Consider the following 27,152-nt stretch of genomic DNA (forward strand, 5'->3'; position numbering starts at 1 on the left):
ATCCTTGCTACAACCATTAGAATATTACTGACTGGAAAATAAGTTCAATGGAGAGTCTTGTTTCAGTAAGAGCTGTGGAGAAGCAGATGTGTTAATGTAGCCAGTCTGAGCTGACACAAGTACCATGAGTTGATATATGTACCTGAGTCAATGCAGTCTTAGGCTGGAGAATTTAGAGTGGACACAGAGTCTGTGTTTTGGACAGGGTTGTTGTGCTGTGCTACCCTGCCTCAATTTGTGCAGTATGTACCATTTCTGAGCTGCTCTGTTTCTGCCTTGTCCCTTGTGAGCCCATTATGCCACCAGTGGGCAGCACCCATCTGCAGGTAATGCCCACCTGGTGATGGGCAATAACTGCTAGCACTACGCTGTTGCAATTCTACCTGCAAACCACGCTGAACAGTGCCAAAATTATTATGTGGTAATATTAGCTGTGGAGCTGCTGTGATTAGTCCTGCAATGTACTTTTCATGGCCTTGCTCAACGCTCCTTGATACTCTGGACCCCTTGTCAGAGTGAGAGCAGCAGGGAAAAGCAGGGGAGGCTGCCCATGGTCCCCTGTCTGGCAGCCCACCATCCCATGGACCCAGGTGGATACCTCCTGGTACTTGGTGCAAGATGTCAGAGAACATGCGAGTACCAGCTGCATTTCTGCTGTGTTCCTTTAGAAACTCACTTGCACAAGTGAGGCAGCTGGCATATGGCAGGCATGGTGTTTATGGGAATCCAGTATTTGGCAGTTTAGGTGAAGCGTGGAAAGATGAAGAGGAAATTATTTGTGGATTTTAAGAAATACAGATGCTATAGCTCATAAAAGTAAGCCCTGCGCTTTATGAAGGCCGGAGAGCAGAGCTCTTCTAAAAATGCCAATATTTTGATAGGTAGTTTTGCTTTGCAGAGAGTGTTAGATATGACGTTAGTCAAAAGTATATCTCTGAAAATGTTTTCATTTTATGTGGAAGGACTTAAAGGAGGAAGCTGAAGGGCTGCAGATGGGCAGTGGGGCCTGTGCAAAGGCTGTGGGTGAGAGGGGAACAGGTGCTACTGTGAGCAGTTAACAAGGAGGGGTTTATGTGTGCCTAACATAATGTCCATAATTCTACGTGCGTTTGGTATTCTTGCTTGGTTGGGCCCTCTTGTGAATTGTTTGGGGTTTGCAATTCTTTGTTTATTCTCCAAACAGATGTTCAGCATTCGCTTATTTTTAGCAGTTTACTTTTTGCTTTAAAATCTTACTTTCCCTAATCTGTGTGACCCTATATAGTCACATTGCCTTTGTATATATGTGCTGCTATTACTATATTAGGACAAAGACATTTTTAGCAAAGAGAAAAGTCCTTTGCATGAAAAAGGAAACGGCTTGCTTTTTCATAATTATTTATTTATTTTAACTCGATTTGACTGAAAATTTAGGAAATCTCTGTCAGTGTCAGACCAGTTTGGACAAACTGGAGGAAGGAAGGGAAGGAGTGTGTGAACCAGAGATAATTTCTTAGAAGAAGTAACAGAGCAGCTATCCCATATGGCACAAAGCAACTTCATGGATATGAGCTAATCAACCTAAATCACTCTCAGAAGGAGCTTTTGTGATCTTAGTAAGTTAGTGGATAAACACTTCGGGGAATAACTGTTCTCGTGTTCATGTATTGTAACTGAAGTTAGGGATGTGATTTGTGTTTGTCCTCTGTACACGTTTCTAAAGAAAGGAACAACCTGTCCCTGAACTTTACCAGCTCTTATTCAGTAACACAACTTAATCTACCTCCTACAATTACAGTATAACTGCTGGGGGTGAGGGAAGAGGAACTTTTAAAAAGGAATGGCTAAGATAACTTTATATTTAGTTCAGGAAACCTTAGAGAAGCTTCTCAACCAAGGCCTGGTTCCACCAACATTTCCTTAAACATTTGTATCTGGATCTCTGGACGCAGGAACTGGCACGAGGGGAGGCTGCTGCGTGTGGCTGCTACCCCAGAACGTCTGTGTCCCTCTGCTGTGTCAGAGGTGCCCTGGAAAGGACAACGTGGTGTGGCAAGACCCTACACTGCTCCTGCTTTTGAGACATGAAGTAATTGGTTATTTAGTTCCTTTTCTGTCATTAGTTTAATGAGTGTAGCCGAGAGCAGGGGGAGTAACTGGTTACCAGTCTGCTTAAAGTGAGGGAGAGGCAAGTGAGCAGCTTGTGGGGTGATCTTTTGGATACACAGGTGATTTACCTTCTTAAAGAGAGTTAGAAGGCTCACGAGAAGTGTTTTATTTGTGTTGCTGTCAAGGGCTTTTTCTAATTTGGGTTTTGCTTAAGAAAACAGAAAGTTGATGGAGCTGTAACAGTGCATTCTGCTCTGGTCTGCCTTGAGGAGAGGGAATGGCAAGACTACCCTCCTCTGCGTGCCCGGCATTTGGGCAGCTGGCTGCTTCCCCCTGTACTCTGGTTGGAGGCTGTGTGCAAGAGCAACTTTTCTGCAGGGACCAGCAGAGGGCACGCCTCCCCAAAGCACCCCGCAGGGCCTTCCCTCACTGTGGAGCAGCTCGGTCTTTCCAATCTGTATTTACATGCTCTGGAAATCATTACATGGCTGTCATGCTTCTGAGCTTGGGTCTTGTGGGGCTCCACTGAGCAGAGGGACTTAGAGGAATTAACAAATACAGCAGTACTACAGTCCTGTAATCTCAACATTCATGCCATGAGTTCAGGTATATTACAGTATAGGAAGAGCTTTTAAAGTAAGAGAATTTTTTAGTCCCAGGTTTTAGTTTTTTCTAAAACACAAGTCACTCAAGTCACTTAATTGAATGTTTGTATTGTACGTTGTGGAGAAAGGGCTGAGTGCAAACTGCGAAATAGTCATTAGTGATCTATTTATTTTACTGATTTCATATATTCTCTGGCAGTTACTGTTACAGTCTACAAGAGCTGTCCGAACTTTGCAATATTATTGATTATATGGTCATCTGAGAAGTGAAATAGAGTTTGTAGGAAGAACTAAGTTGTGGGAGGTGTGAGAGAGACAGTACTGGGGAGGGGATGATATGCTCCTTATTTTAGATCCAGCCAAAGTTCATCTTTTAAGGAGACTTTGAAGCTTCACAGGCACTTCTGAAATTTGTCAGCTTATTTTTAATAATTGTTTTGCAGCGTTTCCAAGTCTGACAGCTGCAAAGAAGTTGATAACCTCGTTTTTGGGGATGTACCTTTGGCTGCAGCTCCTGCTGATGGTGTAGAACTACCTGCTCAAGAAACTGAAGGTTTCACAAGGGAAAAAAAGAGGTATTGTGCAATGCTATTTCATACGTTACAATAAATTTCCATGTCTGTACGTCCTTTGCTTAAGTAAACATAAGTTGTGTTAAAGGTGCTGAATAACTTTAACAAGTGTTTTATCTAAGTTCTATGAACACTGTTGCTAGATTTTGAAACCACATGGTAGACTGTAGAGATGTACTTACTCCAGTATATTTACTGCAAAAGACCAGAAGAGGGAGCTTGGACTACACTGGTTATTACTGTGCTGATCTTTCCTAGTATTTTAAAATTAACACATTTTTAGGGTTTTTCCCAAATATTTTTCCCTTCTTGAAGTTCAAGTTTGTTTTGTTTTGGTCGTGGTGGCATTGTTCGTGTGTTTGTTTGTTTTGTGAAACTATGCAAAATCAGGTCACATTCAAGAGGACTGTTAACTCATTCCCCTTCAGATGCTACCAGCATCTTCCCCACCCCACACTACTGATTCGTGTTGTAGCTGTCAGTACTAAAGGAAGAAGTTCAGCTTGGTTTTGCTCTTGCTGAAGAAATGTTGAATTATCTTGATTTTGAAGTTAAATGTTTCTCTCCTTCAGATTTGCATTGATTGGTGCCACAGTGTTTGATAGATGGTCTAGGGGACTTGTGCTTGGAAAAGCCCCAAACCGAGCCCTCCCATCTCAAATATAGTCAAGGAAAGACATGTGCTTGGATATTCATGTCAAAGCTTCAGATGACACCTGTCTTGCAAGTGATTAGCCGGTACGCTGTTGTGGCTCAGAAATAAAGGCATGCCCTTATTGTGGCATCTATTAATGGAAAAGGTCACAGCACAGCTGAGAATATTAAATGGGCACTCCCTGGAGAAGAGTGTTCTCCACCCCACAAATACAGGCTGGCATCTTGTGACAAGTATGGTACAAGACAGGAGACACCACGGGAAATACAGCTATTCCACTAAAGCTCTCTTCAGAAATGTCAAAAGGTGCTGCTGTCAGCAGGAGGATACTCTGAATCACAAACAAAAACGTATACAATAGACATGTTCTGTTGAGGAACAGTGAATGAATGACTGTCAGCAATGCTATTCAAAAAACCATCCATGGTATAATATCTAGGAAACATGTTATTTAATTATTTGTTCTAAAGCTCTGATTATTTTGATCAAAAGATGGTGTCCTCACCTCTAGTGTATGTGCTTGCTGTAACACAGTTAGGCCAAGTCTTCTGTGTGATGTTCCTCCATGCTACTGTACTGGGACCCGCACTTTTTAACCTGTGGGTAGTTGATGGGGAACAGAAGTGCTCAAAGGTCTTCCTGTGATCTGCGAAGTTCTGTGATCTGGAGATAATTTTCTGAATGAAGGATAGATGTCATGGTCACTCTCTAAAAATGGAGCAAAATGGTCAGGTGAGGTTGTAAGTTAGAAAATATTCAGCCCGAGATATTGACTCTTTCTGTTGTTTGAACTTTATGAATACCCCTGGACTGAATTTCACATTCTGTGAGTGCTTTAGTGTAGTCACAGATGACTATTGTTTACAAATCCAAATTGAAACCACCAAAACACATGGTGATTTTTTTTTTTTCCTTTTTACCAGAATTCAGTGTCAAAGAGAGGAGAAATAATTTTAGAAATCTGCAGACAAGCAGAGGTGCTGTACTCTCATGTTTGGATTGGCTTGTGCCTCTGAAGTTTCTGTTTGGTTTTGATAATGATGTAGTGTATTTAATAATGTAAATATCTATGTGTGCATAAGACTCTCTTGGATGGGGTGAACAATGGTGTAATTAAGTAATGTTAGTAGAACTGCTTAATGCAGAATCAAAACCCAGCCTAGGATGTCACTAACCAAAATGTACACTGGCAAGCATCCTTGTTGGGCTTTGAGAATAGCAGTGTTATCACCCACAGCCTTCTTTCTCTAAAGCTGAACTTGCATCTTTGCCCTTTTTGTTACGTGAACACAGACTTCCACAGATCTTAAGGAAAATAAAGATGCATACGGAGGTGAGAAATAGAGATATCTGTTGGAAGAAAGATGATTCTTGCATCCTCTTGAAAAGCAAACATACTACTGTCCAAATAGCTCTTTGCTGTTATAATCAGCCCCTTATGTAAATACTTCGTGGACTATCTTGCATTTTTATGTGATTCATGTGTTTCAAGTCAAATCAGCCATGGAAAATTGAGTTATCTTTCACTTTGTCACCTGGATGGCAAGGTGCTAAACTTCTGCAAATGCTGTGCCACTGCACAATTTTCTGCAAAATGGATCCTTGAGTTATTTCAGTCTCCTCTGATTATTCTGGTCACATTATGAACTGTGTCACAGACACTTCATAATCTGGGAGAGGTGCTGAAATATTGCTAGTGAGTGTAATTTGTCCTTTATGGAAGCCCTATAGGTAGAGCTGGAAAGGCTCTGAAGAGCTGATCCATCCCCCTGATTGTCCCATGAGGAAGAGAGATGGAAATGATCTGTTCTGCAGACCAAAAAGCAAACGCTGTGTCTGTGCATGTCCTCATATGTAGCTTCACTACCTGCTTTGAAAGCTACACCTGTGATGTTAAATGTGGCTGGTGTGATTGGAGAGGTGGGACCTCCTTGTTGTCAGACACAGGGTCAGTTTTCTTTCAAAAGCTAAAAGAGACTGGAATCGCATCATTTTGAGGGACTGGATGGATAGGGAACTTCTGATCTCTGAATCTCTGAAATTAAATGCACATCTCTGTCCTACCCAATTTTCCTGAAATGAGCCTGGAACCAATCGGAAGCACAGGAACAAACCTTTCTATCTGAAAGCAGAGTCACAGCAGGCTTTACAGAAATCTTTACTTTCTGTGTTGTTTGTTTCCAAAAGGCAGTTTCATAATACTTCCATGGGAGGAAGCAAAGCTGAATTATTGGTGTCACACAGAGAAACAGCATAAGCTTCTGGGTTTTATTTGCTTGACCACATTTTGAAAACAAGTTTTCTCCCTCTGCCCACCTTTAGAGAGGCTTGATGTAGAACTAAGTAAATAAAAATAAGTGAATTGCCAATGAATGACCAATACTGATAATCCTCGACTCAGTTGCTTTTAATGATGTAATGAAAACCAAGAAGGGTTTAAATGGGATTAAAAACCACAAGGGTTTTTTTCTTGAGTGAATTTAACCCTTTTGAAAGGGATGAGTCGTTTCACTAAGTTTGCAAGTGCACTGAGCAAGGAAGATGCAAGTGGGGGATACAGATGCAATCTCAACACCTTCTTGTTTCCAAAGGGTGGGGCTTTGGGTTTTTAAAATTTTCTTATTTTTTGAGGGGGTGTGGTTTTTTAATGTGTATTATATGAACTGGGTGGTAATATACCTCTAATGTGTGTCTGGTGCACAAGTGAAGTGATGCATTTTTCATAATAGCAACAGTAAGTCTTGGAAACTAAAACCCAAGAATTTTTCCTGAGGTTTTGTGGCTGGTATCCCAAAAAGCATTCACCCTCTTCTGAAGCACAACATAAAAAATAGATACACTCCATGTAATCAGCCAGTCTGTAACAAATGGACAGGAATGAGCCATAGTCCTGCTTTTCATTCATTCCTTCCATTCCAGGTTTTTAAAAGAGATTGCCTCCTAAGTGATGTGTTCAGAACTGCTCAGCCCCAGGCAGGAGGACGCTTTGTGTTGCTCAGTGTAGATCTCTTCAGCCTATTACTGAGTAATAGCATCAAATCGTGGGATGTCTGCTGTGTTTGAAGCCAAAAACTGTTGTGGACTAAGTGCATTTTCTTGTAGCTGATTGTGGGTTTGGTGCGGTGGGGTCCTCAGGTGAGGGACTGGATCCTGCAGGCTTCTCTGGGTGAACTCAACTGGGGGGGGGTCGTGGTCCTGTGTGTGATGGGCAGGGTGCTTGGGGACCCCCATGTTGTGTTCTGGCAGAGGACAGCTTCCATAAAAGAGCAGCAATTCAAGAAATAGCTTCCAGTAACTATTTTTAAAAGGCAAAGCATTAATGGATGCTTGACAGAAGTGGGAAATTTCACTGGTTTTCTAGCCATATCTTTGTTCAGAATTTGGGCTCTCTGGGGTGTGTTCTGCCTGCATGTTTATGCTCAAAGAGAGCAATTATTTTTGTGTGTTGTAAAACTTCTCTCTGTATGTGGCAGCAGACAAAAGGGCGATGCTAGCCCTCTGTTTGCTTGTTACTACTGTGTATTTTACAGGTTCCCTCAGGCAATATATGGTAATTTCGTTGCTGCTAGAACAGGTTCAGCAGCATGAAAATGAATATGTCATTACACTAATTAATCCATCCACAAGGAATTCTAGAATGGCGTAATCATCTTGCATCAACCCTACAAAACTGGCAATACAGATTCAAGGCAGAGATTATACACCTGGCTTGGGTTGCTGCTCCCTGGCACTGTGGCATGCACGGTGACAGCTCTGAGTGTACCAGAGGAGTCTGGCACTGGCAGGAGGGTGTAGGACTTACAGGGGATAACCTTTTGTCCTACATCAGGTAATGCATGGGATAAAACTGTTGAATCAGGTGTATTTTGTATTTCTCAATAATCAATGTTATGCTTAAATATGACCTGTGCTTTTGGGGCACTCTACTCCTAATGCTACGTCTTCTCACAGAATCACAGAATGGCAGGGGTTGGAAGGCACCTCTGGAAATCACCCCGTCCCACCCCCTGCTTGAGCAGGCACAGGACCGTGTCCACGTGGGGTGTGAATGTCTCCAGGGAAGGGACTCCCCAGCCTCTCTGGGCAGCCTGTGCCACTGCTCTGGCACCCGCACAGGAAAAAAGTTTTTCCTCATATTCATGTGGAACTTCCCATGTTCCAACTTGTGCCCGTTGCCCCTTGTTCCCATCATTGGGCACTATTGAAAAGAGCCTAGTCCCATCATCCTGACCCCTTTGATATTTATAGGTACTGATGAAATTTCCCCTCAGTCTTCTCTTCTCCAGGCTGAACAAACCCAGGTGTCTCAGCCTTTCCTCATAAGGGAGATGCTTCAGCCCACTGATCATCTTGGTAGCTCTCCGCTGGACTTGCTCAAGCATCCTTCTTAAACTGGGGGGCCCAAAACTGGATGCAGTACTCCAAGTGCGGTCTTTGTTGGAAACAAAGGAAAAAGAAACCCCTGAAAAATACTGAAAATACATCAAACTGATTTTCTGTTAACTCTCTTGCAATCAAAATAAAGCTGTAAGCTGACTTATTAAAGAAGTTACCTAGTCACCATTTGACCACCCATCCTTGGCAGTTACAGCAAAGGCTTGCACCAGGCAGGAATACTGTTCTTGTCTGATTTCTTCATCCTGCATTTTCATAATCTAATTCTTCACCTACGCCCTGAGGGCAAGAGGCCTTTGGATTCTGCCCCCTGAATCTCCTGCAACAAGGTGCCCCCAGAGAGTGTTATTCGCACTGATCTTGTCAGCTGAGGGTGTGTACATGAAAGCCCTTAAAAATGTCAGTCCCTTCCTGTCATTACACAGTTCCTTTCCTAATGAGTCTGGCTCCAGCTGTCGTAGGGATCTTATACCTCGGGATGTTTAAAGGCTTAGAAAGAAGCACGGAAGCAAGGTCATGGTCTGTGATGGTGGTTCTGTGACTCTGGTGCACAGAAATGTCAACAGAACTTTGGGCGTGTGGCTCATGGACATGGTCTGCAGAGGCATATTCAGCAGTAAAACAAACTCCCTCCTTTGGTGTGGTTATGCTTGTGGTCCCAGTCTGAAGGCTGGGCCAGAAACTTGGAAAACGGGTTTAAAGTTTTGGTTGTGATCCAGTGAATTCAGGCCTGGTTCCTACCGTAGTAGCATGATACAAATGGAATCAAAAATTGAAGTGTCTGTGCCTCAGCTGGAGGGGAAAGTGAAGGAGCAAATGTCAGGCCAGAGGCTGCACAAAATGATGCGGGATGAAGGGCTTTCCACAGGGGTTTGGCTGCTCTGGAGCCTTAACTTGACTCCTCCTCTAGGTCTGTGTGGTAGACAGACCTCCTTGTTCCTGTGGTGAAGCCCCTGCACAGCCACTGCGGAGGTGTCCATGCTTGAGGGTGTGCTCAGCTCTCAGAAACTGAATCTCCCTGTTTGTATGGCTTCTTAATTTCATAAAATGCTTTTGTACATGAATCTTCTGGCGTGTTTAGTTCTCACGTTACTGATTGTAATCCACTGCTGACCTCTGAAAGACTCTAGCCCCCTGGCAACCTGAATAGTGCTGTGCAGAGGCCCCTTTTGCTGTCTTTGCAGTGGGTTTCCCATGCAGGAAATTTCAATAAGTAAGCAGGCATCTTGGTTATTCATAACTCTTAAGGCCGTTAATCTCACTTGCAATTTAGATTAAGCAGTGAGCTTAGCAACCAACCAGTGATCATGGGGGTGGGGGGCACAGTTGTTCTTGGGTTTTAAAAATTTTTGTTTGTTTGTTTGTTTATTTTAGAAACCCATTCTAGTGTTTCTTTCCTGTGAGTTGCAGTGCCCACCCTGGGCACATCATTGCTGGTCACTGCATTTCTCTTTGACTTGTCAGATGGAAATATTCTGTCAGTGTGCTCAGGCTTAAAATTCTCAGTCAGTGGGTTTTTTCATCAGCTAACAATGCATCAATGCAAATAAAGCACTCTCACCATGTTAATTTAGGTAAGTGATGGAGCAGACAATGTGTTTGTCAAAGTATTTAACCTAGAACAGTAAATTAAATCTCTGAAGCTTCACACGTAGTATCTTATGTTATTTTGTGGTGTATTGTTTTACATCGTGGTAACACAGGGCTATGTTATGTCAGGTATTGTACAGAGGCAATTGAATGAATTGCTTTTATTTTTCTTGAAGAGAATATTGAAAAATATCCCACTGATTTAGCACTCTCTTAATTATTTTACTCCTCAGATCTCATTTACACTCTCTAGTCATGAATCAGTACCCCACTCTAAGCCCATTAAAAATAAACAAAACAAAACAAACGCAGCTACAAACCCCACCCAAAACCAACAACACTGTGGTTTCAATCTGAAGGTCTGCCGTTCTTTCTTTAGGGCTGCATTTCTGATTTATCTGTACTGGATTGGGATTAAATTAGTGATAACTGGATCTTTGAAGAATGGTGATGGATGTGCCTTTAAATTGCTAATTATAGCCTATAGTAATATCTTAATTATACTGTGGACATGAATTGCACTAAATGCCTATTTATTAGGCACTACTGAAGCATAGGTGTTACAATTTGTGTTAATACTTCACTTTTTTTGCCAGTAAACCAAAATTGTTCCGTATTTCAGGTACTTTTCATACTTACTCTTTCATTTGTAGCACAAAGTTGCCCCATAAACCTAAGGGAGAGAAAGAAAGAAATCTGCTTTTCTTCCACTGCTCTTGGTACCTGATAGCAAGAGGTCATTTATCTCTCTGAGAAGTTGCATGGCTCTCCGGGAGGTGGCATTTGCTGAGGTTCTCTCTTTGGGATATCATCTTTCACAAGAACAAAAATTTTTAGTTGTAAGTGGTGGCCTATTCACATGCAATACTGTGGCTATTCCCCAAGGCAAAAAAAAAAAAAAAAAAAAAATCAAAATTGCACCTCTGGGGAGAGAGGTTGAAGGGGTTAGGGTTGCTTTCTGTGCTCAGGTGTGACTTTCTGAAGAATTCGATGACAGTAGCAGCATTAAGTATTGCCACTGTCCCTGCCCCACAGCAGTGCAGTAGTGCAGGCAGTGAGCTGGACCATGGAATAATGACCTGGCTGGAAAAGCAAATGCAAGATCGATGTGATCTCCAGAGATTCTTGCTGGCACATCTCTGGGCATAACCTAAGAGTAGAGTTAACTGGATAAAGTGGAGAACCAAAGTGAAGGGTAGCAAATGCCTTGTGGTGTTTGACCGGCAGCCTCAGCAGTTCATTGCTTGAAGAAGACTTTTAAGTGGCTCTCCTCAAGGCAAGTGGAAATTATAAGACAGATGCGCTCTTGGTCACTTTAGAGAGGGAGGTAAGGCTAAGGAGCCAAAATCTGCCTGCAGGAGTGAGAAAGACTGATTTGGAGAATAAACAAAACCAAAGAAATCCTAAGCATCCCAGGACTGAAAAAATTCGTGGTGAGTAAATTAGCACAGGTAACATGTCTACAGCCATGTATTTTTGTGCAGCCCATGATGAAGAATGCTTGAATTCTTTAAAAGCCTGTAAAATTGCTTATTGTATAACCTTCAGAAAGATGAACTCCAAACCTTGAGTGCCGTCATGATTGAAAACAGTCTGTTTGACCTTCTCTGTAACACAAGGATCAACACTGGTCCTGGGAGAATTTCTGGGAAGGGCTTAGCAGATGGATCCTGTGTTTAGGCAGCTTTTCAGCAAAGGCCAGGGAGGGCTGGTGCTCCTGGAAGGGTTTTAGAGTACAGGAGTTTCCAGCCTTTGGTGTCCCAAAAAGGCTGTCACCCCGGCACTTCAGGTGTCAATGCTCTTGTGTGCTAATATGTTCTCAAAAGTACAGCCAGCCTCCCGGAGGCACTGGTTTGCCTTGCAACTGTGTCTATACAGAGCAGTGTTGATTTTTCTGAGTGGTTTGGTCCCTTTAGTCCTTTAGGAAAGATATTGCTGTTTCTTAGTAGTCTGATGTGGTTGCCCTAGCCATGACCCCGTTGATACTCGGCAGCCTAATACTAAGGGAGTCCTTGGGGTGAAAACTTCTTCCCAGGCTGCACTCAAGGCTTTGGGATCCAAAAGTAGTATCATCTAAATACTCAAATATTTTTTTTTATAAGAGGGGGATTCTATTTAAACAATAATCTATCCTTTGTTTACATTTCCCTTGGTTGGTTGGTTGTTTCTTGTAGACAGTGCTGTTCCTCAGAGCTTTGGCAGCAGCCTTCAGGATACTAGAGAAACCCCTTTTTGTTATTCAGATGTTTGGTTTTGCTCTGTTCTGTGCAGTTTGCTTTATATGGTGCTCCTTTCTGCACAGTACCTCAATAATGCATTGCAGCTCGGAGGTATAGCTTAATATTCACCCACTCCTTCCCAAGGGGGATAGATGTGTGAGGAAGGGTTGTCTTTCAGTGGGCTCTTTGATGCTTCCGTGTGTATATGTGTGATCATGTTTATAACTAGCATAAATGCCTAGTGTGACAGACAGTGAAGCCAAGAGCAAAGAAACACAACATAAATTTCAGGATATCATAAACCTTATCACAGTCCCATCCAGCACTGTTTTTTGATGGAAGCTAGAAATTTCAAATTGGGTGCAAGTGACTGAAGTTTGAATTCATATATAAACACAAAATGTAATAAGACCAAATATTTAGGGATCTGTAAAGCATTTCAAGCAACTAACCAATAGACATCAAGTTTCAATAAAACATTAACTTAGTATAAGCCAAAATATGGCTCTTGCTTAAATAGATGAAACAGGCAGGAAGAGAAAATGATGAATTTTAAAGGATGGTACTGAATACTTAAGTGGTCTTTTCAGCAGGGGGATCACAATGAGTTGTTATGTTGCTGTTCATCCCTAGGCTGAAATGCCTGGGGCACCTTTAAGTCCTTTGAAGCTACAGTGGGATTTTTTTTATTTTTTAGGTACATCTGTGTATTTTCAGGTTCCAGAGAAGTTCTTACAAAATGTACTTACAGTGTTGACGCAGTTCTTATATTTTTAAAAACCAGCACTAAATTTAGTACTAAATTGATGCTTTTTGGCAGGCCCAGAGGTTGGATTGGGGCCAGACAGGAGAGGGAGAGCTCCCCTCTCATCCGAGGTCTTTCTTACAGATCAGAGTGGGCTGCAGGGAAAACCTTCCAGTGCTGCTGATCACACCACGTTTGTGCTTAGACTCAAGGTCTATCAGACTCCGTGCTTCTGCCCCACAGAGAAATCAAAGTCCAGGGCCAGATTTGCAAGCTTACTGCTGTAGTCGCATGATGCTTAATTACACATCTCCTCTCTGAAATGCAAGAATTGAAATGAGTGACATCATCCTCTGAGCATCTAGAGCAGTTTAAAGAATATATGGGTTTAGGTGAATGTAGCAACAAGCAAGTGACAGATCCTCTCCAAACCTCAACCTAGGGTTGGTCCACAGACAGCTTTTTGTAACAGATTTTATGGCCAAATCAGAAGTAAATCTACAGTCTGGCTTCTTTCACAGTGTTGGCCAGGGGCTAGGGTCTATTATTTGTTACGCTTGCATCCCTTAATCAACAAACATATCCAAGTCCAAGGCTCTCAGTTGCAGCACATCTTTTTTTGAAAGACCATCGCAGTCTGGAGTTTTGAAAATACTAAATGTGTTCCCTCCCTTGAGGTAACTGTACTCAATATTATGAATTTGCATGTAAAGGTTGATTTGATTTCTCTTTTCCTAATTTTAGTTTCCCTCATTGGATCTTGTTGATGTAGTACTTAGAGCTGCCACTGCTTATGAGCATGTAACTTCTCTTTGTGCAGGTGCCTTTGGCTGTAATGGACCAAGATCCTTCATTTTTGGTCTGAAACATTTTCCCAAGGCTCCCAGCAGCTCTCTTCTGGCCAGTCAATGAAGTATTGACACTAAACTGACAGAAGCACATTGATCAAGGTTTCACTAGTGTTACAGCCCATGTTGTTTTACCAGTGCTCCAGTTTACGTTGCTGTTAATTGAGCTGCTTGGATGGTTATTTTTCAAAGAGAAGAGCTAAATTCTGTCCCCTTTATAAGCAGGAGCGGTACAGAGGTGGCGAGCTGTCCTCATGGTGAATCTCTGAGAGGTGCTGTGAACTGTGCACATGAACTGGGGGGAGAAGGAGGGGAGAAGGAGGCGACGCCTTGTCTGACACCCCTCATGATAGAGCAGAGCCCTCTGCTAATCCAGACAGTATGTGCAAAGGGACCAGGGGCATAGCTGGGCTCGTAAGGCTGAAGCCCTTGATGCTGCAGACTGTGAGGTTGGACCTGATGATCCTAGAGGTCTTTTCCAACCTTAATGATTCTATGATTCTATGTGGGCCATAACCTGCAATTTCTAGTTGAATTCGAATGTCTGTTGCATGGAAGTGCTGGGGAATGCGGTAAAAAATTTCTCTGCTCTACAGCCCCTGAAAGGGCCATGCTGCCTCAGGGTAGGATTCAATCCAAGCCTTTTTTTACTAGGCCTTTGTTTATTTAATAGATGTACATGTGAAACTTGAGGGAGGTGACCCGGGCATTTTAAGTGTATTGTTTACACTTCTTAGGAAGATGCCACAATATGCCTGTTTCCCCTCTGGCAGGACAAACAGTGCCTGTGTTCTCCCTCTTGGCTTCCAGATACCTGCTAGGGCTTTACTTCCTCAGCATGGTGTTTGTCTGTCTAAGGAAAATTTTTTTTTCTCATTGTCTTCCTTTTCTCAGTAACAAATGAAATCCAGTAGGGAGCTCTTACGATATTCGAAAGAGAGCTAGCACATGCAAAACTGAAGCTGAGCTGTAACCTCAACCTAATAAGGTCTCTGGATGCAGCCATGTAATTTTAGTCTGTTGGCTGGTACCATTCATTTCCCATATTGGATGGAAATACTGGTGTTATTAACCATTTCAATTCTACTGCCAGAGTGTACGTGGGGCTTTTCATACACTTTCTTCAAATTCTGTGTCCTACTTAGTTGGGAATGCTCGTGACAAATGTTACCTGACATTACATTAAAGTTTTGCAGAGTTGTGTTTTTATTTGGCTCTGATGGTTTGCTGTCATTAACAAAATTATCCATTTTATGCTTATCCTGCTAAAAGTCTGGTGAAGTAAATACCGCTGTAAAAGGGCTAAAAAGCAGTCTGTATTCTCTAGCGCAGAAGAGGCGCAAACCTGTCAAGTGACAGAGTCCTGTGTTTTCAGCTCTTACTCTGAGAGTTGCGGAGTTGTGATGGTGCTTGGGATGAGTCTGGTTCCTCGTCTCTTGCCTGGTGATGACTGGGAACGGCTGTCTGGGTGGGTTGGGCTGCCCAAGTTGTGAGAGCCTTTGCGGGGAACTGGCAAATACAGAAGGCGTAGTGAGCTGCCACCAGAGCTGGGCTCTGCTGCAGAGCTTGGGGGTTAACTGGAGCTGGGTGCCAGAAATTCTGAAGCTCAGTCCCTGATTGAGGCAGTGCTGCTGCTGCTCTGGGGCACTTGAGATGAGTGTTGAGCAACAAGACAGGAGATATGAGGGTTTGGCTTTCACCAGAAATGAAACAACCCCAAAATTGTAACTTGCTTGGGAGTTTGTGGCTAAACAAAGTGCTGGCTCACTAGCTTTTCCCCTCAGTTAAAAAAAAAAAAGGCACATTTATTTTGATGCTGTTTATAAAACAGAGTTTAATTTTAGGCAGTCTCTGGAAATTAAATGTGCTTTGTGTTCACTGAGGGTCTTTGTTTCTTCTTATCCTAAGAACAATTTATTGCGGGTGCACCCAGAGAGGCAGAACCTTGTGCATGTATACAGCAACCCTTATTTCTGTAAACTAAGCAAACCCTACTGCCTTTCCCTTTTTGCAAGCAGAGAAAAAACCCAGAAGGTGTTTAAGGTGTGAGCCTAGTGAGCCCTCCACTGAAACGCAAAAGCCATGCTGTGGTATAGGTGCTTGGAAGTTAGTATGCTTTAGTATTTCTGTTCAATTTCTCTGATCCTTTTGACCTCTGCCCTGTCACATATCCAGAATTGGTACCTCGCTTCAAGCCATTTGTGTCCCTAGAGTTTAATTGCTACTGCAGATGATAGTGACGGATTTATTTTTTTTTTGGACACAAAATATAACTTCTGTGTGGAGCACCTGTTATTTGCTGAAGACAGTGATGTGGAGAGTGATGGTGCCCAGCCCTTTCAGCTTGTTATGCACATGAATTCCCAGTACCCTGCTACCTCCACAGTGGCAGGAGGATAAGCTTATTGGTAGGGTTTGGAATGCTGTTTGCTTTGGCTTGTACTTCCTGGGCTTAAAGATCCTCACCACTAATCACATCAGTATTAGATGATGAACATCACCACGGCTCTCTGCCACATCGTCCAGCAAGGGGGTCTGTGCAGGCAGAAGCAAAATGGTTAAGTGCACCGATCTGTTGGATGGAGCTGTGCCGGGTAGGGTCCGCTCCCACATTGGCTTGTTTACCTTGGCTGCTCATGATATTCTCCCTATGTTCCTCATGGAAGATTCCATTTTTGCAAGAGGGATGAACTCATTTGTTTAAATAAATAAAAAAAAAAAGCAGCCGTTCTGCTTATTAATCCTCTCTGCAATCATCCTGATATGCACAACTTGCCTGTTATTAAAGGGAAATGTATGCATGGCATCCAGCACACATGTGCATTTGCATTTCAAATCAGCTGAGTCAACACAATATAATGGTGCTGTCTGTAGGTCCTTAGGGAGCCCAGTAGCTGACAATGTGTGCTTAAAGGGAGGGTCTGCTTTTCTTCTTTTTTTTTTTTTGAAGCCAGTTTCAGTAGCAAATAGTCCTGTGTTAGAGGCGCTTGCACTGTAGCTGCTTGGACCACTGATGTTTAGCAGATGATTAGCCTCTCACAGTGGCTGGGATTTGATTTTATTTTATAAATAGTGTTCATCTGGACAAAAAAAAATTGGCAACAGTTCAGAGAAGAGAAGCTGCTGCTGAAGTGTTTCTGCTTGTGCTGCCACTGATGCAAGCAGCTGTTTCCATCTGCACTGCAGTATTGCAGCCTCAACACAGTCAGAGCTCTCAGGGCTCCTTGCTGGTGGAATTACAGAGGAAGCTGGCCTTGCTCGCATCTAGCTTCAACCCAAGGGCACACCGAGGATGGGAGGGTCGCAGTCTCTGCAGCAGGCACAGCCAGGTAGCCTGAACCGGGAGCCGTCAGAGGCCATGTAAGTGTGGATTCCCTTTGCTCTCCTCTTTTTTTCTCTGTACCATTGGGCCTGCAGCCTTTCTGCACTTAACCTGTGCGGTGCGTTAAGGAGGTGACTTTTGTGTCTGAGGCCTTTGTTTAATGCTAATTGTGTTCAGCTGGAGACATAGTTATGGTTTTGCTGAATATTGCGAGTTATCTTTCATAATGCCTTCCTAGTATGAAGGCAACTTGCTTGGACTGACCACCTCGATTCATAGCTGTGTACCATGTTTTGTCTTTTTACGTTTTGGATGCATAATCAATCAAACACAATGACCATTTCCAGTGAACAAAAACACACCCCTTCCCCCCCTCCCAAGCCCACCCCTCTGTGTTTTCTATTTAAAATGCACAGCATGGAGCTGCATTTCACTGGTTTTTCAAAGCTTCTGCTTTTCTCTATACCGATACTGTTTTTCAGGTCACATCACCCTTGTCAGCATCCGTCCCTGTCATGGTATTCTATCCTCTGATGAATCGTAAGCAAGGGGTCCTTAGATCTCTTCTTGCTGAAGGCCAACTCTGAAAGATTCGTTGTAGGGAGGGAGGAAAAAGCAAACAATTAGTGGTTAGTCATAATGAGTTATCACTTTTTCAGATGGGTAAATCATATATAAGTGCGTATGGAATAGGCATGGAGAAATAGCAGAGTAATTTCCCATTTGTAAGAAGAATTTTGGCATTTTTTGGTTGAGAATTTATCGGTTTACTTAGCCAACAGTCTTTCTCCCTAACCCCCCCCACCCCTAACCACTCAGCTGGCATGATAAAGCATGGACCTTACCCCTGGATGGAATTTAGAAGAATTGCCTTGTTTCCTATTGTTGTTTCGGTTACATAAATGACATTTATCTAACACACCTGAACACCAAGTTAATTTCTGATCAGGTAAGTTTTAGGTATGTAACCACTAGGGCCAGTATATAAACCAGCTTCATGGAGGTTTCTTAATTTTATTTTTTTTTTAATGTTATGTGTGCTTATTAAAGTGGATTGGATTATAGTTGAGACATCATTTGTATGTTTGAGATAAGTGCTTCAGGGTCAATGGGGAATGCTAGAGCAGTAACTGGTAGTTTTGCCTCCATAATAGGCCTTACAAGTAGGTATGTTCTCCCTATTGTATTATTGCAGGATATCAGCCAATAGCTTTGCTTGATACCATCTTGTTATATTTGTAAGATAGAGGCCTAAGAGCATTTCTGCATCCTTTGTTCCTTTGATGTATAGCTTCACCAATTAAGATTTTTTTTCTATATAGTTCCCTCTTATATAGTACTGGCATTCCTATATACAGCATCTATTTTAATGATATGGTAGAATAAACTGATGCCTCATTATCTGTAAAGTACTGTAAATTACATTTTCATCTTCACAAACTGGTGCTGATTTTTAAAAGTGATCCAAGGACTGGGCAAAGAAAGAGATGTAGCTAAAGCAGGGTTCAGTGGTTTTTATCTACAATTTTCACAGCCTTTTAAGAATTCATTCTGTTGAAGAACATATTGATCAAGGGGTGTGGGTATATATATGTATATATTTTGGGGGGCACATGAGTACATTACATTGTCATCCCTTTCAGTGACTTCTTTTATATATAAATATACTCATCTTTTGCAGTTAGTCATTCCTGTGAGGTTTCAGTATGATCTTTTAGGGCCCTACAAAATCAACAGATATAGTTGTAGCACAGGCGTCATTCAGTAACTGTTGATGTTGTTGAGAAGAGTTTGTGAAAGATACTACTCATCTTGTATTAAATAAATCACTAAGAGCGTGCCATTTTCTTCACTCCAGCTATATATTCTTTAAAGTAAGATAAGTAAGTAAAGTAAGATAAGTATAGAGATGTTTCTTTATATTTGAGAAAGCATGAGGGTGTTTTCCCAAAACAAGAACCTCCTCATAGGAAGTCATGGCAATCAGCTCTGGTCTGAGGTTTTGACTTTGTACCCTAATAACTATAACTTTTACCAATGCTTTTTAAATGAGGTTACATTTAACTTACTTTGCAGACACAAGCAAATTCCTTAATGGCAGTGATAGTTCAGAGGTAAAAACATCTGGCCATGTCCCAGGCAAGTTGGGTAACTGCCCATGCCGTTACAGCATCCCTGAAGTCATCGCTTTAGCAGAGGCTGACTGCTTAATGGAGACAGCTTCTTAACAAAGGGAAAGCCAAGTTGGCTTTGGCTGCCCTGACTTCACTAGATTGGAGGGGTATAAATCAGAAATCATTACGGGAATACATTTATGTTAACGTCAGAAAAGTAGAGAGTCAAACAAATTCCTTAAATAGCTGCTGGTTTAGGAGTTCCCTCAGAGTGTCCTAGGGTGGGTTTCTTCACTAAACACTAAGAAAAGTAATCAAAAGAAATTGATGGTAGAAGCAGTGCTGAAAAGGGGTCTAGGTTAAAATTTTAGAGTGTATGCATGATTACATATGCTCCTTTTGCACATGTATGCCAAATTTCCAATTTTAATGTAAATTTGTTTCAGCCAGGATAAAAGTATTTGTAATAAAACCAGTATTGATACTGACAGCCTGGGGTCTGTGGATTGTTAGTGATTCAGTCACTGGCAGTAGACAATTGTCCTTTTATTTAAAGGAAAAAAAAAGCCAATTTTGAATGATAAAAAAGGGAAAGCCCAAGGGAAGCCTGTGACAATAAAAGTTAACTGCAGATAAAAGCAGTGTGGTTCAGACCTCACTATTGACATTATAAGCACTGTCATGTGCTTTGCAAATTGCAGCAGGCACCCTGGTGGTCCCAGATTTAGCTAAACCAAGGACATGTTTCAGTTGGATAATAGGAATGGACTCCGTTGAAATAAAAGCAGATGACAGTATGATGATGATTAGTGTGCAGGAACTCTACAGGTATGTACAAACTTACATCTAGCGCACTTGTGACGGTGTCCTCCTTGCGTGCGCCGTTCACGCTACGCTGAGACACCAGTTTTGTCCTGCTGAGGATGTGATCACAATTCAGCTTGCCAAGTGCTGTCACCTACATACAGTGGTTTTCTTCGTAATTGTAATATATTTCTATCTCCTGGTAATACTTTTTAAGTATTAGAGGACTGGAAATGATGCTAGGTTTTTATATGTTGGTAGCTCTTAGCCAGTTGTCATCTCCGAATCATTTTTTTTTCTCCAGTGGAAAGGGTTCCTTTCTCCTGAGGGCGAACCACACCTTCCTTTTGTGGAGCATTATGGTTGGTGTCCTTGTGGCAACTGGGCAGGATTTACATTCAGTGCCCATTTCTTGATCAGCCAAAGGGCTGATGATGTGTTATTTCCTCCCATCAGGAGCTCTGTATGCTGCCTCTCTAACATTTTCATCCCTTGCCAATCCAAGAGGAAAATGACTGAAGACTGAGCCAGCTCCCACTGAAGCTGATGGTGAAATGCCCACTGACTTCAGTGGGAGCTGGATCATGCTCCAAGAAAGAAATTGAATGTTAGTGATCATTGGTCACAGGCCAAGATGTTGGTGCTCTTGTGGGTTGTTTTTCAACATTTCTTCTGCTGCAAGGTCTTTTCGTTTGTTTGTTTGTTGCTGGAAAGACTCAGAAAAGTTTAAACTGGATTGACTCAGCCTTGCCCATAAGAGATGGGAGCAGCTGTTCTGTGAGTGTGTGTATATGTGTGTATATATACAAAGTTACCTGTGCACACGTACAAAAACGCAGCCCTTGCTTGCTACCACATTTTTTATTTTTCTATCTCCTAAACTTAAAAGAAGCCAGTGTATGGTTCTTAAAGGTTTGAAAGAAGTTAGTCTGGTAAAATATTTGCAGTTTTATATGCACATACGTAGGAAAATCATCTTAATGAATGTATACATGGAAGAGTGGGAGATACATATATATTGAAAGTATTGAAAGGAATTTGGGTGTTGGGAGGAGGGGAGGCTTCTGTTACTGAATTGGTGTTTAGTCTGAGTTCGTCCCTTGACAGGTAGTTCTGCCTACTGTCAGCGTTCTACGTAAATTTGTCATCATCTTCCTCTTATTGACAATTGTCAGTAACATCCCCATCAATAAGAGCATACACTATCTACTAGATTTGTCTACTAAATAGGGTGAATTGCTGGGAGACGTGGGGGTGTTTTACTTAAGAGAAGATGGACCAGAAGTAACAAGCAAATTCTTTTGTCAAGCTCCCCTGTCTTTTATTCCAGCCTCCCTTATTTGAGTCTGAAGGATCTGATCTCTGAAGTCAATGACAGCGCTTCCTTTGATATGAGAGGTTATTACATCAACCGCTACATCTGTCACTAGAAGTAGGCAGGTCACGTTTAGACTTGAAAACAAAATAAAAAGACCCTAGAATCACTAACCCTTCCATTAGCAAGGCATGCCACACATCTGGCAAATACATGTATATTATAAAGCTCTCTGTAGTGAATGGTGTGCCCTGTGCCATGAGTAACAGAACTGCTGTCATCTAGTATGTATTATGACATACAGGCAAACTGGAAAATACAAACTGATGTGAAGTAGTAAAAACATGAATGAAAAGGCATTCCTTGCCATGCATTGTGGCTGTCACATACCGTCAACTGTTTCCCTATCTGCTTCTGCTTTTTGCTTTGCTTGACCCAGCAGTCAGAGTAACTGCTTGTTAAATTTAAAGCAAAGACGCTCTTCAGTCCTGTGTGTTTCAAAAGGTGATAGTCTGGGTGCTTTTAATGTTTCTCTAACATTATTATAGGACATAGAAAAGTGGTTCTGTCTATTACAAAACACATTTTATTTGCTTTAAGACCTGGGGGAGTTTTTGTATTTGCTAATGTTTAGATACCATTTCCTTATCCATCTCTGATGCGTTGGAAGTATTTAGCTGTGTAACAAACTTCTTACTTAGTCCAGGTGAGCAGGCTTTTCAATGGTAAGAGGCAGAGTTTTAATTATGGCTAGAATTTCAATGCAGTTTGCATTTTCTTTGAAGAACTGGAAGTGTTTGGAAGAAACAAACAAAAAAAATGATACTTCTTTACTGTGGATAAACTAAGAAAAAAGGTGTCATTTCTCATCAGATCCTTAAATGCTCTGAAGCAGCTGTCTGAATTTAGTAGCAGACTATGGATATCATATTTTATACTCCCATTAGCACCAGAGAAACAGCTTAATAGAAAAAAAAAAGAATTATTTTCCTTTTTCCACCACCGTCTGAGGTTTCAAAGGTTTCTTTTAAGGCATGTTTTGGCCCGAGAGCCTTCATAGAGGGTGATACCAGACAAGATAGTAAGATCCCTCCTTAGCTCTAGAAACCAATGTGAAGTTTGCAGTGTAAAATTGTCTAAAAATATAGCATGTGGACTGGGAAAATTTTGGTTTAAGCAAGCATAGATATCTGAGGCAGATGTTAGGGTAACTGAGAGCTGTATTCATGGTTTTGTTGTATTCCCATAGCACCATTTGCTCATCCCCTAGTACCATTTGCTACAGTTCCTCTCCCTCCGCTACGAGGTCCGATTAGCGAGCAGAATGGGTGCTCGGGAAACCTCTTGCTTTAGGGAGGAAGAACTGGAGCCACTGGTTCGGTTGGGATGAAAAGTAAACTTTGGGAAAATCTGAGGCTCTCCATTTCAGTTTCTTTGATTTTTTGATTAAACAGGATCCTTAGAATTATGGTCAAATTTACAAAACAGGGTTTTCCTAAACAAAAGAAGCTTGTTTCTAGGTCTAAATATAGACCAGATTGTATCTGAAACCTCATAGTACTTAGAATCAAATAAGCTTCTGCTTTTGAGTTTTGATTTCCTTCAGCATAGAAACCTGCATTTATTGGTCTTGTTAATTGGTCTTGTTCATTGCTCTCATTAGAAATGGGTCCAGGGTTGTGCTGGGAAAGGGCTTGGTTGCTAAAGGAGGGGGAGGATGAGCAAGGAATTGGAATCCCTTTGTTTAACTTCCCAAGTGCAGGACTGTCCCCTCCTGAAGCGAGAGCCTGCCAAGAGAAAGTTTAGTGACGTTGTTCCTCACCTGGCAGAGCTGTGGGCAGTACAGCTGGGGTGCCAGCTGGTGAGGTGCCACTGCAAATCAGGGATTGCTTTTTCCAGCATGCTGTTGTGCTGAGTAGGCACTTCCCTCAGCCTGGGCGGGAAGGGACAGTTTCATTGTGCTGAGAGCTGGAGCAGCAGAGTGTGCCCATGGGAGAGGTAAAGCTGAAATCAACGAGAAATCTTCCAGAGCTACACCAGGCTGGAGCGGCAGCAGGAGGATCACACCTACCCCTGAGTCAGGAAATGAGATTATTATAGACCCATAAGATTTTTTTTTTGTTGTTAAGAGGTTGAGATGGCTTTTTGTCCTCTGCTCCTATTGCTTCCTGGCCGTGTTTCTATCCATGCTTCACGTGTTGAAGTAGAGGAATAAGGGCTAGTGAGGATCTGTGCGAAGCTCTGCACAGGTTTACTGAGGCTGTGTAGGGGTAAAATAGGCAGAATGTGGAGCAGGTTGAAGGCAGAGGGACTCTCTTCTCCCCTCTTCCCTTTAAGCAAAGGGAGTCTCCACCTCCCTTCTTCTCCACCTTCCACATAGTCCTTATCTCCTTTCTGAAAGGAAGGACCATAATAGTTTCTGGAACACAGTCTTATTTCCACATCTCACTATTTTCACAAATCACTGTACCTCTCAAGATAAGTTGGTCCCCCAGGGATTATGGGTGTCATATATTCATCTTTGCACTTCACGGTCGCTGTTTTGTCCCCGGGTCCTGCTTTTGAGCAGTGTGGCTGAGCAGAGATGTGGCTCTGGGAAGCCTTCTTGCATTTAAAAGGTAGTTCCAATAAAAGCAATTTCAAACCTATGGCTCTGGCTGCCGAAGGATTATTGATTGTTTTCCCTTGAAGCCACTGTGTGATGCTGTATAAGAGTGAGCACAGGCACATGGATGCTTTCTGAGGAGATAGTTAACAGGATGTCATTTCCTGGATTAAAACTTTAGAGCTCGGTACTAAAGGCAGGGGAAAGATATTTGCCACAGGTATTAAATACTTAAACATCAACTACTGATTCAAATAGTAATCTCTAACCTAGTAGGGTGAACAAATTGAAGCACTGACTGGGTTATTGTGTATTGTTTGATTGTAACTCTATATGTGGTACACATTTTCTACCTTGGATATTGGGGTATCCTGCATCTTTATTGTTTCTTCTCATATCTTAAGAGACTTATGTGTCTGAATATTTAGCAGCCTCTAGTGATTTAGGGACACATTAGTATATTTGCTGGTGTGATGCCTGAAGATGAGTGCCTTTAATTAAATGGTATTTTCCTGTTGTTCCTCTGAGAATGAAGCATCTGCCTGAAAAGAGCATAGGGATTAAAAAAAATCTTCAGTTCTGAGTCCTGTTTCTGTAACATAGACATTTTCATTTTTCAGACCAAAGCCAGTAAAAAGAAAAGCAGGCTAGCCAGAGAAGCTGGGGGTTCATTTCATTATTCATTTATATCAATAGTGTTGAAAAACATATGCTGTTAGATCTCAGGAAAAGCAATAAAAAGGAAAAATTTAACATGATTTAAAGCAATATGGGGAGCTTCTTGCTAATCAGTTAGAAAAACGATTTAAGTAGTTTGAAGTGCTGCTGTAAGTATGCCATGTTACATCCCTCAATCTTTTTTTCTTCAGATGTGGCTTCCCACAGCTTGAGACATTTCTTTCTGGTTGCTGTGTGAAAGCAGGAAATGGCTTTTGTTGGGGGAGTGTGAATTTGGCTTCTGCACAAAATGCTCTCAAAATCACTGAATAAACAAGCAGAAAAAGCAGGAAAAAAAATTCCTTCTTGCCATATCAGTTGTGGTAGGATTAGTTATAATACAACAGCTTAAAAACAAAAAATCAATATTATTTTTAAGGTGATTATGTCCTTTTAATTCTCTTCTACTGCAGTTCTAATCATGTTCTCTAAATATAATCACACTGTGAGGAAAAATTGGCCTTTTCATAGTAAGTGATTAATGTTTAAGGGATTCTTAAATTTATTTTTGCAGTCTACTCTAGAAGACACATTTCCAAACCGACCTGTGTGGTTTGCATAACATGCAAGGTATTATTTTCCATTGCTAAAGTCTCACATAATGATTTAAAAGTGGAAGCCATAGCATTTCATTTTAAATATTTTAAGTCTCAGCTCAGACACTAAGTTGTCCAAAGACTTGACATTGGAGGTCAAACGTTATCGGAAGAGCAGTGAAGTCGCTCAGCAGAGCTACAGCAGCAGGAGGATGTAACTGAGCTGTATTTACCCTTTCACACCAAATTTAGACTGGTGTAAATCATTAACGCTTCAGCTGAACTGGCTGAGATGCACTGGGGCAGCAGAGGACATTAAACCCTTGGGGTCACGGCATGGAGGGGAAGCAGAAAGCTGCACAAAGCAGGGGAACAACTCAGGTTGCTTCTGAGCATGATACAGAATGATCTTCCTCTCTTCTGTCCCTAAATTAAACGATGTGACTGTCATGACACATCACTTGTAGGCTGGGAAGTATCACCTTCGATGCAGTAGTGATTATTTTTCTGGGGAGCCATGTTTTCCGTGGCTCTTGTAGGAATATTTATGCTGAAATAATAGTAAAATCTTTCTCTGGAGAGGAGTGTCTGCCCTGTTTTCTGCACACATCAGTGTCAATATGAATTCTTGTGCAGTTGCGTTGCACTAAAGCAGGTCTTTGTCATTTCAGTGGAATGGGATTTATTTGATAAAAGCTTTATTCTTAAGTGAGGACTGCAGAGGATACTTCCCTGCCACGTTGTAGCTCAGGCCATACAATGAACACAGGACATTTATCCTGCTCTTATGTTGGGCAGAATACCTCTGCTGAGGAAGAAACTGCGGATGATTTTGTGCAGTACTCCTTTTGCTGCAGAAACCCATGAATGCAAAACATAATTCCTATTTAAACCTCCCAGCTTTGATTGGATATGTTCTTTCACAAAAACCTTAAAAAAAATGGCTGTTTTTCTGTCCTACAATATTGGTTTTATTAGGGTTTTAATGCATCAGAAAGATAACAGGATAAAGAATGCTGATGCTGGGGAAATTAACTTCATCCCAGTTCAGGAATTTCTTCTGTAAAATTATTTTAAATTGCTGTGATTAAAGAAGCTGGAGTTGTACCTGTTTTTCATTGAGCCATATCCAGTTTTAAAGTAAAAATAAAGACAGAAGGTCTATAGGCCAGCAATGATGAGTCTTATAAAGTAAGACTAAAATTATTCTACAGCATTATTGTTTAAGCTGAAATAATCCTGTGATGAAATTATGGTTTTGCTTTGATGATCAGACTTTGCAAGTCAGAAACATATAAAATACAGCACCAATGTTGCAATGCAGGTGAGTAGCACAAGGCGTAATTGCCTTTTCTGGTACGCATATGATACGTATTCTGTACATACGCCGTACATATCAGATAGCAGACAAAAATATTCCCCTGTAAGGTGATGTACCTGCTTAGTACAGACTCAGCACTAGACAGCCGTGAATTCCTGCTGACTCCTGGCGTAGCCTGGATCTTTCTGCTCTTCTCTGGAGCAGACCCTCGGAGACCAATACACTCTGGTTTTCCTGTGGCTGCCTCAGGGGTATCAAACATTATTTTATTTGCAAGGCTTGATTCTCATCTCATGTGCGCAAATCAGTAGTAATGTTCCAGATGGGACAACGGTATCGTGCCGGTAGGATCAGGACATGCGTTGAAGGCAATGTTGGTGATCTGGCTGTTTCCCTCTCAGCATCCTCTTCTTCTGACCCATTTTGCAGTTTGTCTCCTCACAATATAGGTTTGTTGTGAATTTATTTGATCATAGGATAGATGATCTTGTCACTGAACACCCTTACCACAGTGTGAGAGAAGTCCATTAATAAATAGTTCACGGTCAGAAATGTGTTCCTAAAGGAACTTTTAAATGGAGTCTGGTGACACGTAAGTGATGTGTTAGTACCTCCCCTGGCTCCTAACCCAAGGTAAGCCTCAGATCCAGCACGGAGAACATTCCCCATAGTGGGAGAGGCAGCAAGGCAGATGGCTTTCA

At 41.8% G+C, this 27,152-nt stretch overlaps 1 protein-coding gene across 6 annotated transcripts in view; it reads left to right on the forward strand.

The window, feature by feature from the left end:
• The window catches only part of TACC2 (transforming acidic coiled-coil containing protein 2), a 153,494-nt gene that overhangs the window by 67,694 nt on the left and 58,648 nt on the right, over positions 1–27,152 (forward strand). For 4 of the 6 annotated variants that reach the window (XM_075107437.1, XM_075107433.1, XM_075107434.1 and 1 more), the window contains one exon: positions 3,137–3,268. In XM_075107437.1, coding sequence (XP_074963538.1) covers positions 3,137–3,268 — 132 coding nt within the window. Of the gene's footprint in view, positions 1–2,011; positions 2,069–3,136; positions 3,269–16,599; positions 17,078–27,152 lie in introns of those variants that run through there. The other 2 variants (XM_075107435.1, XM_075107436.1) reach the window with 2 other exon arrangements.

Source organism: Phalacrocorax aristotelis, chromosome 12 (genome assembly GCF_949628215.1).
Source record: "Phalacrocorax aristotelis chromosome 12, bGulAri2.1, whole genome shotgun sequence".
Taxonomy (NCBI): Eukaryota; Metazoa; Chordata; class Aves; order Suliformes; family Phalacrocoracidae; genus Phalacrocorax; species Phalacrocorax aristotelis.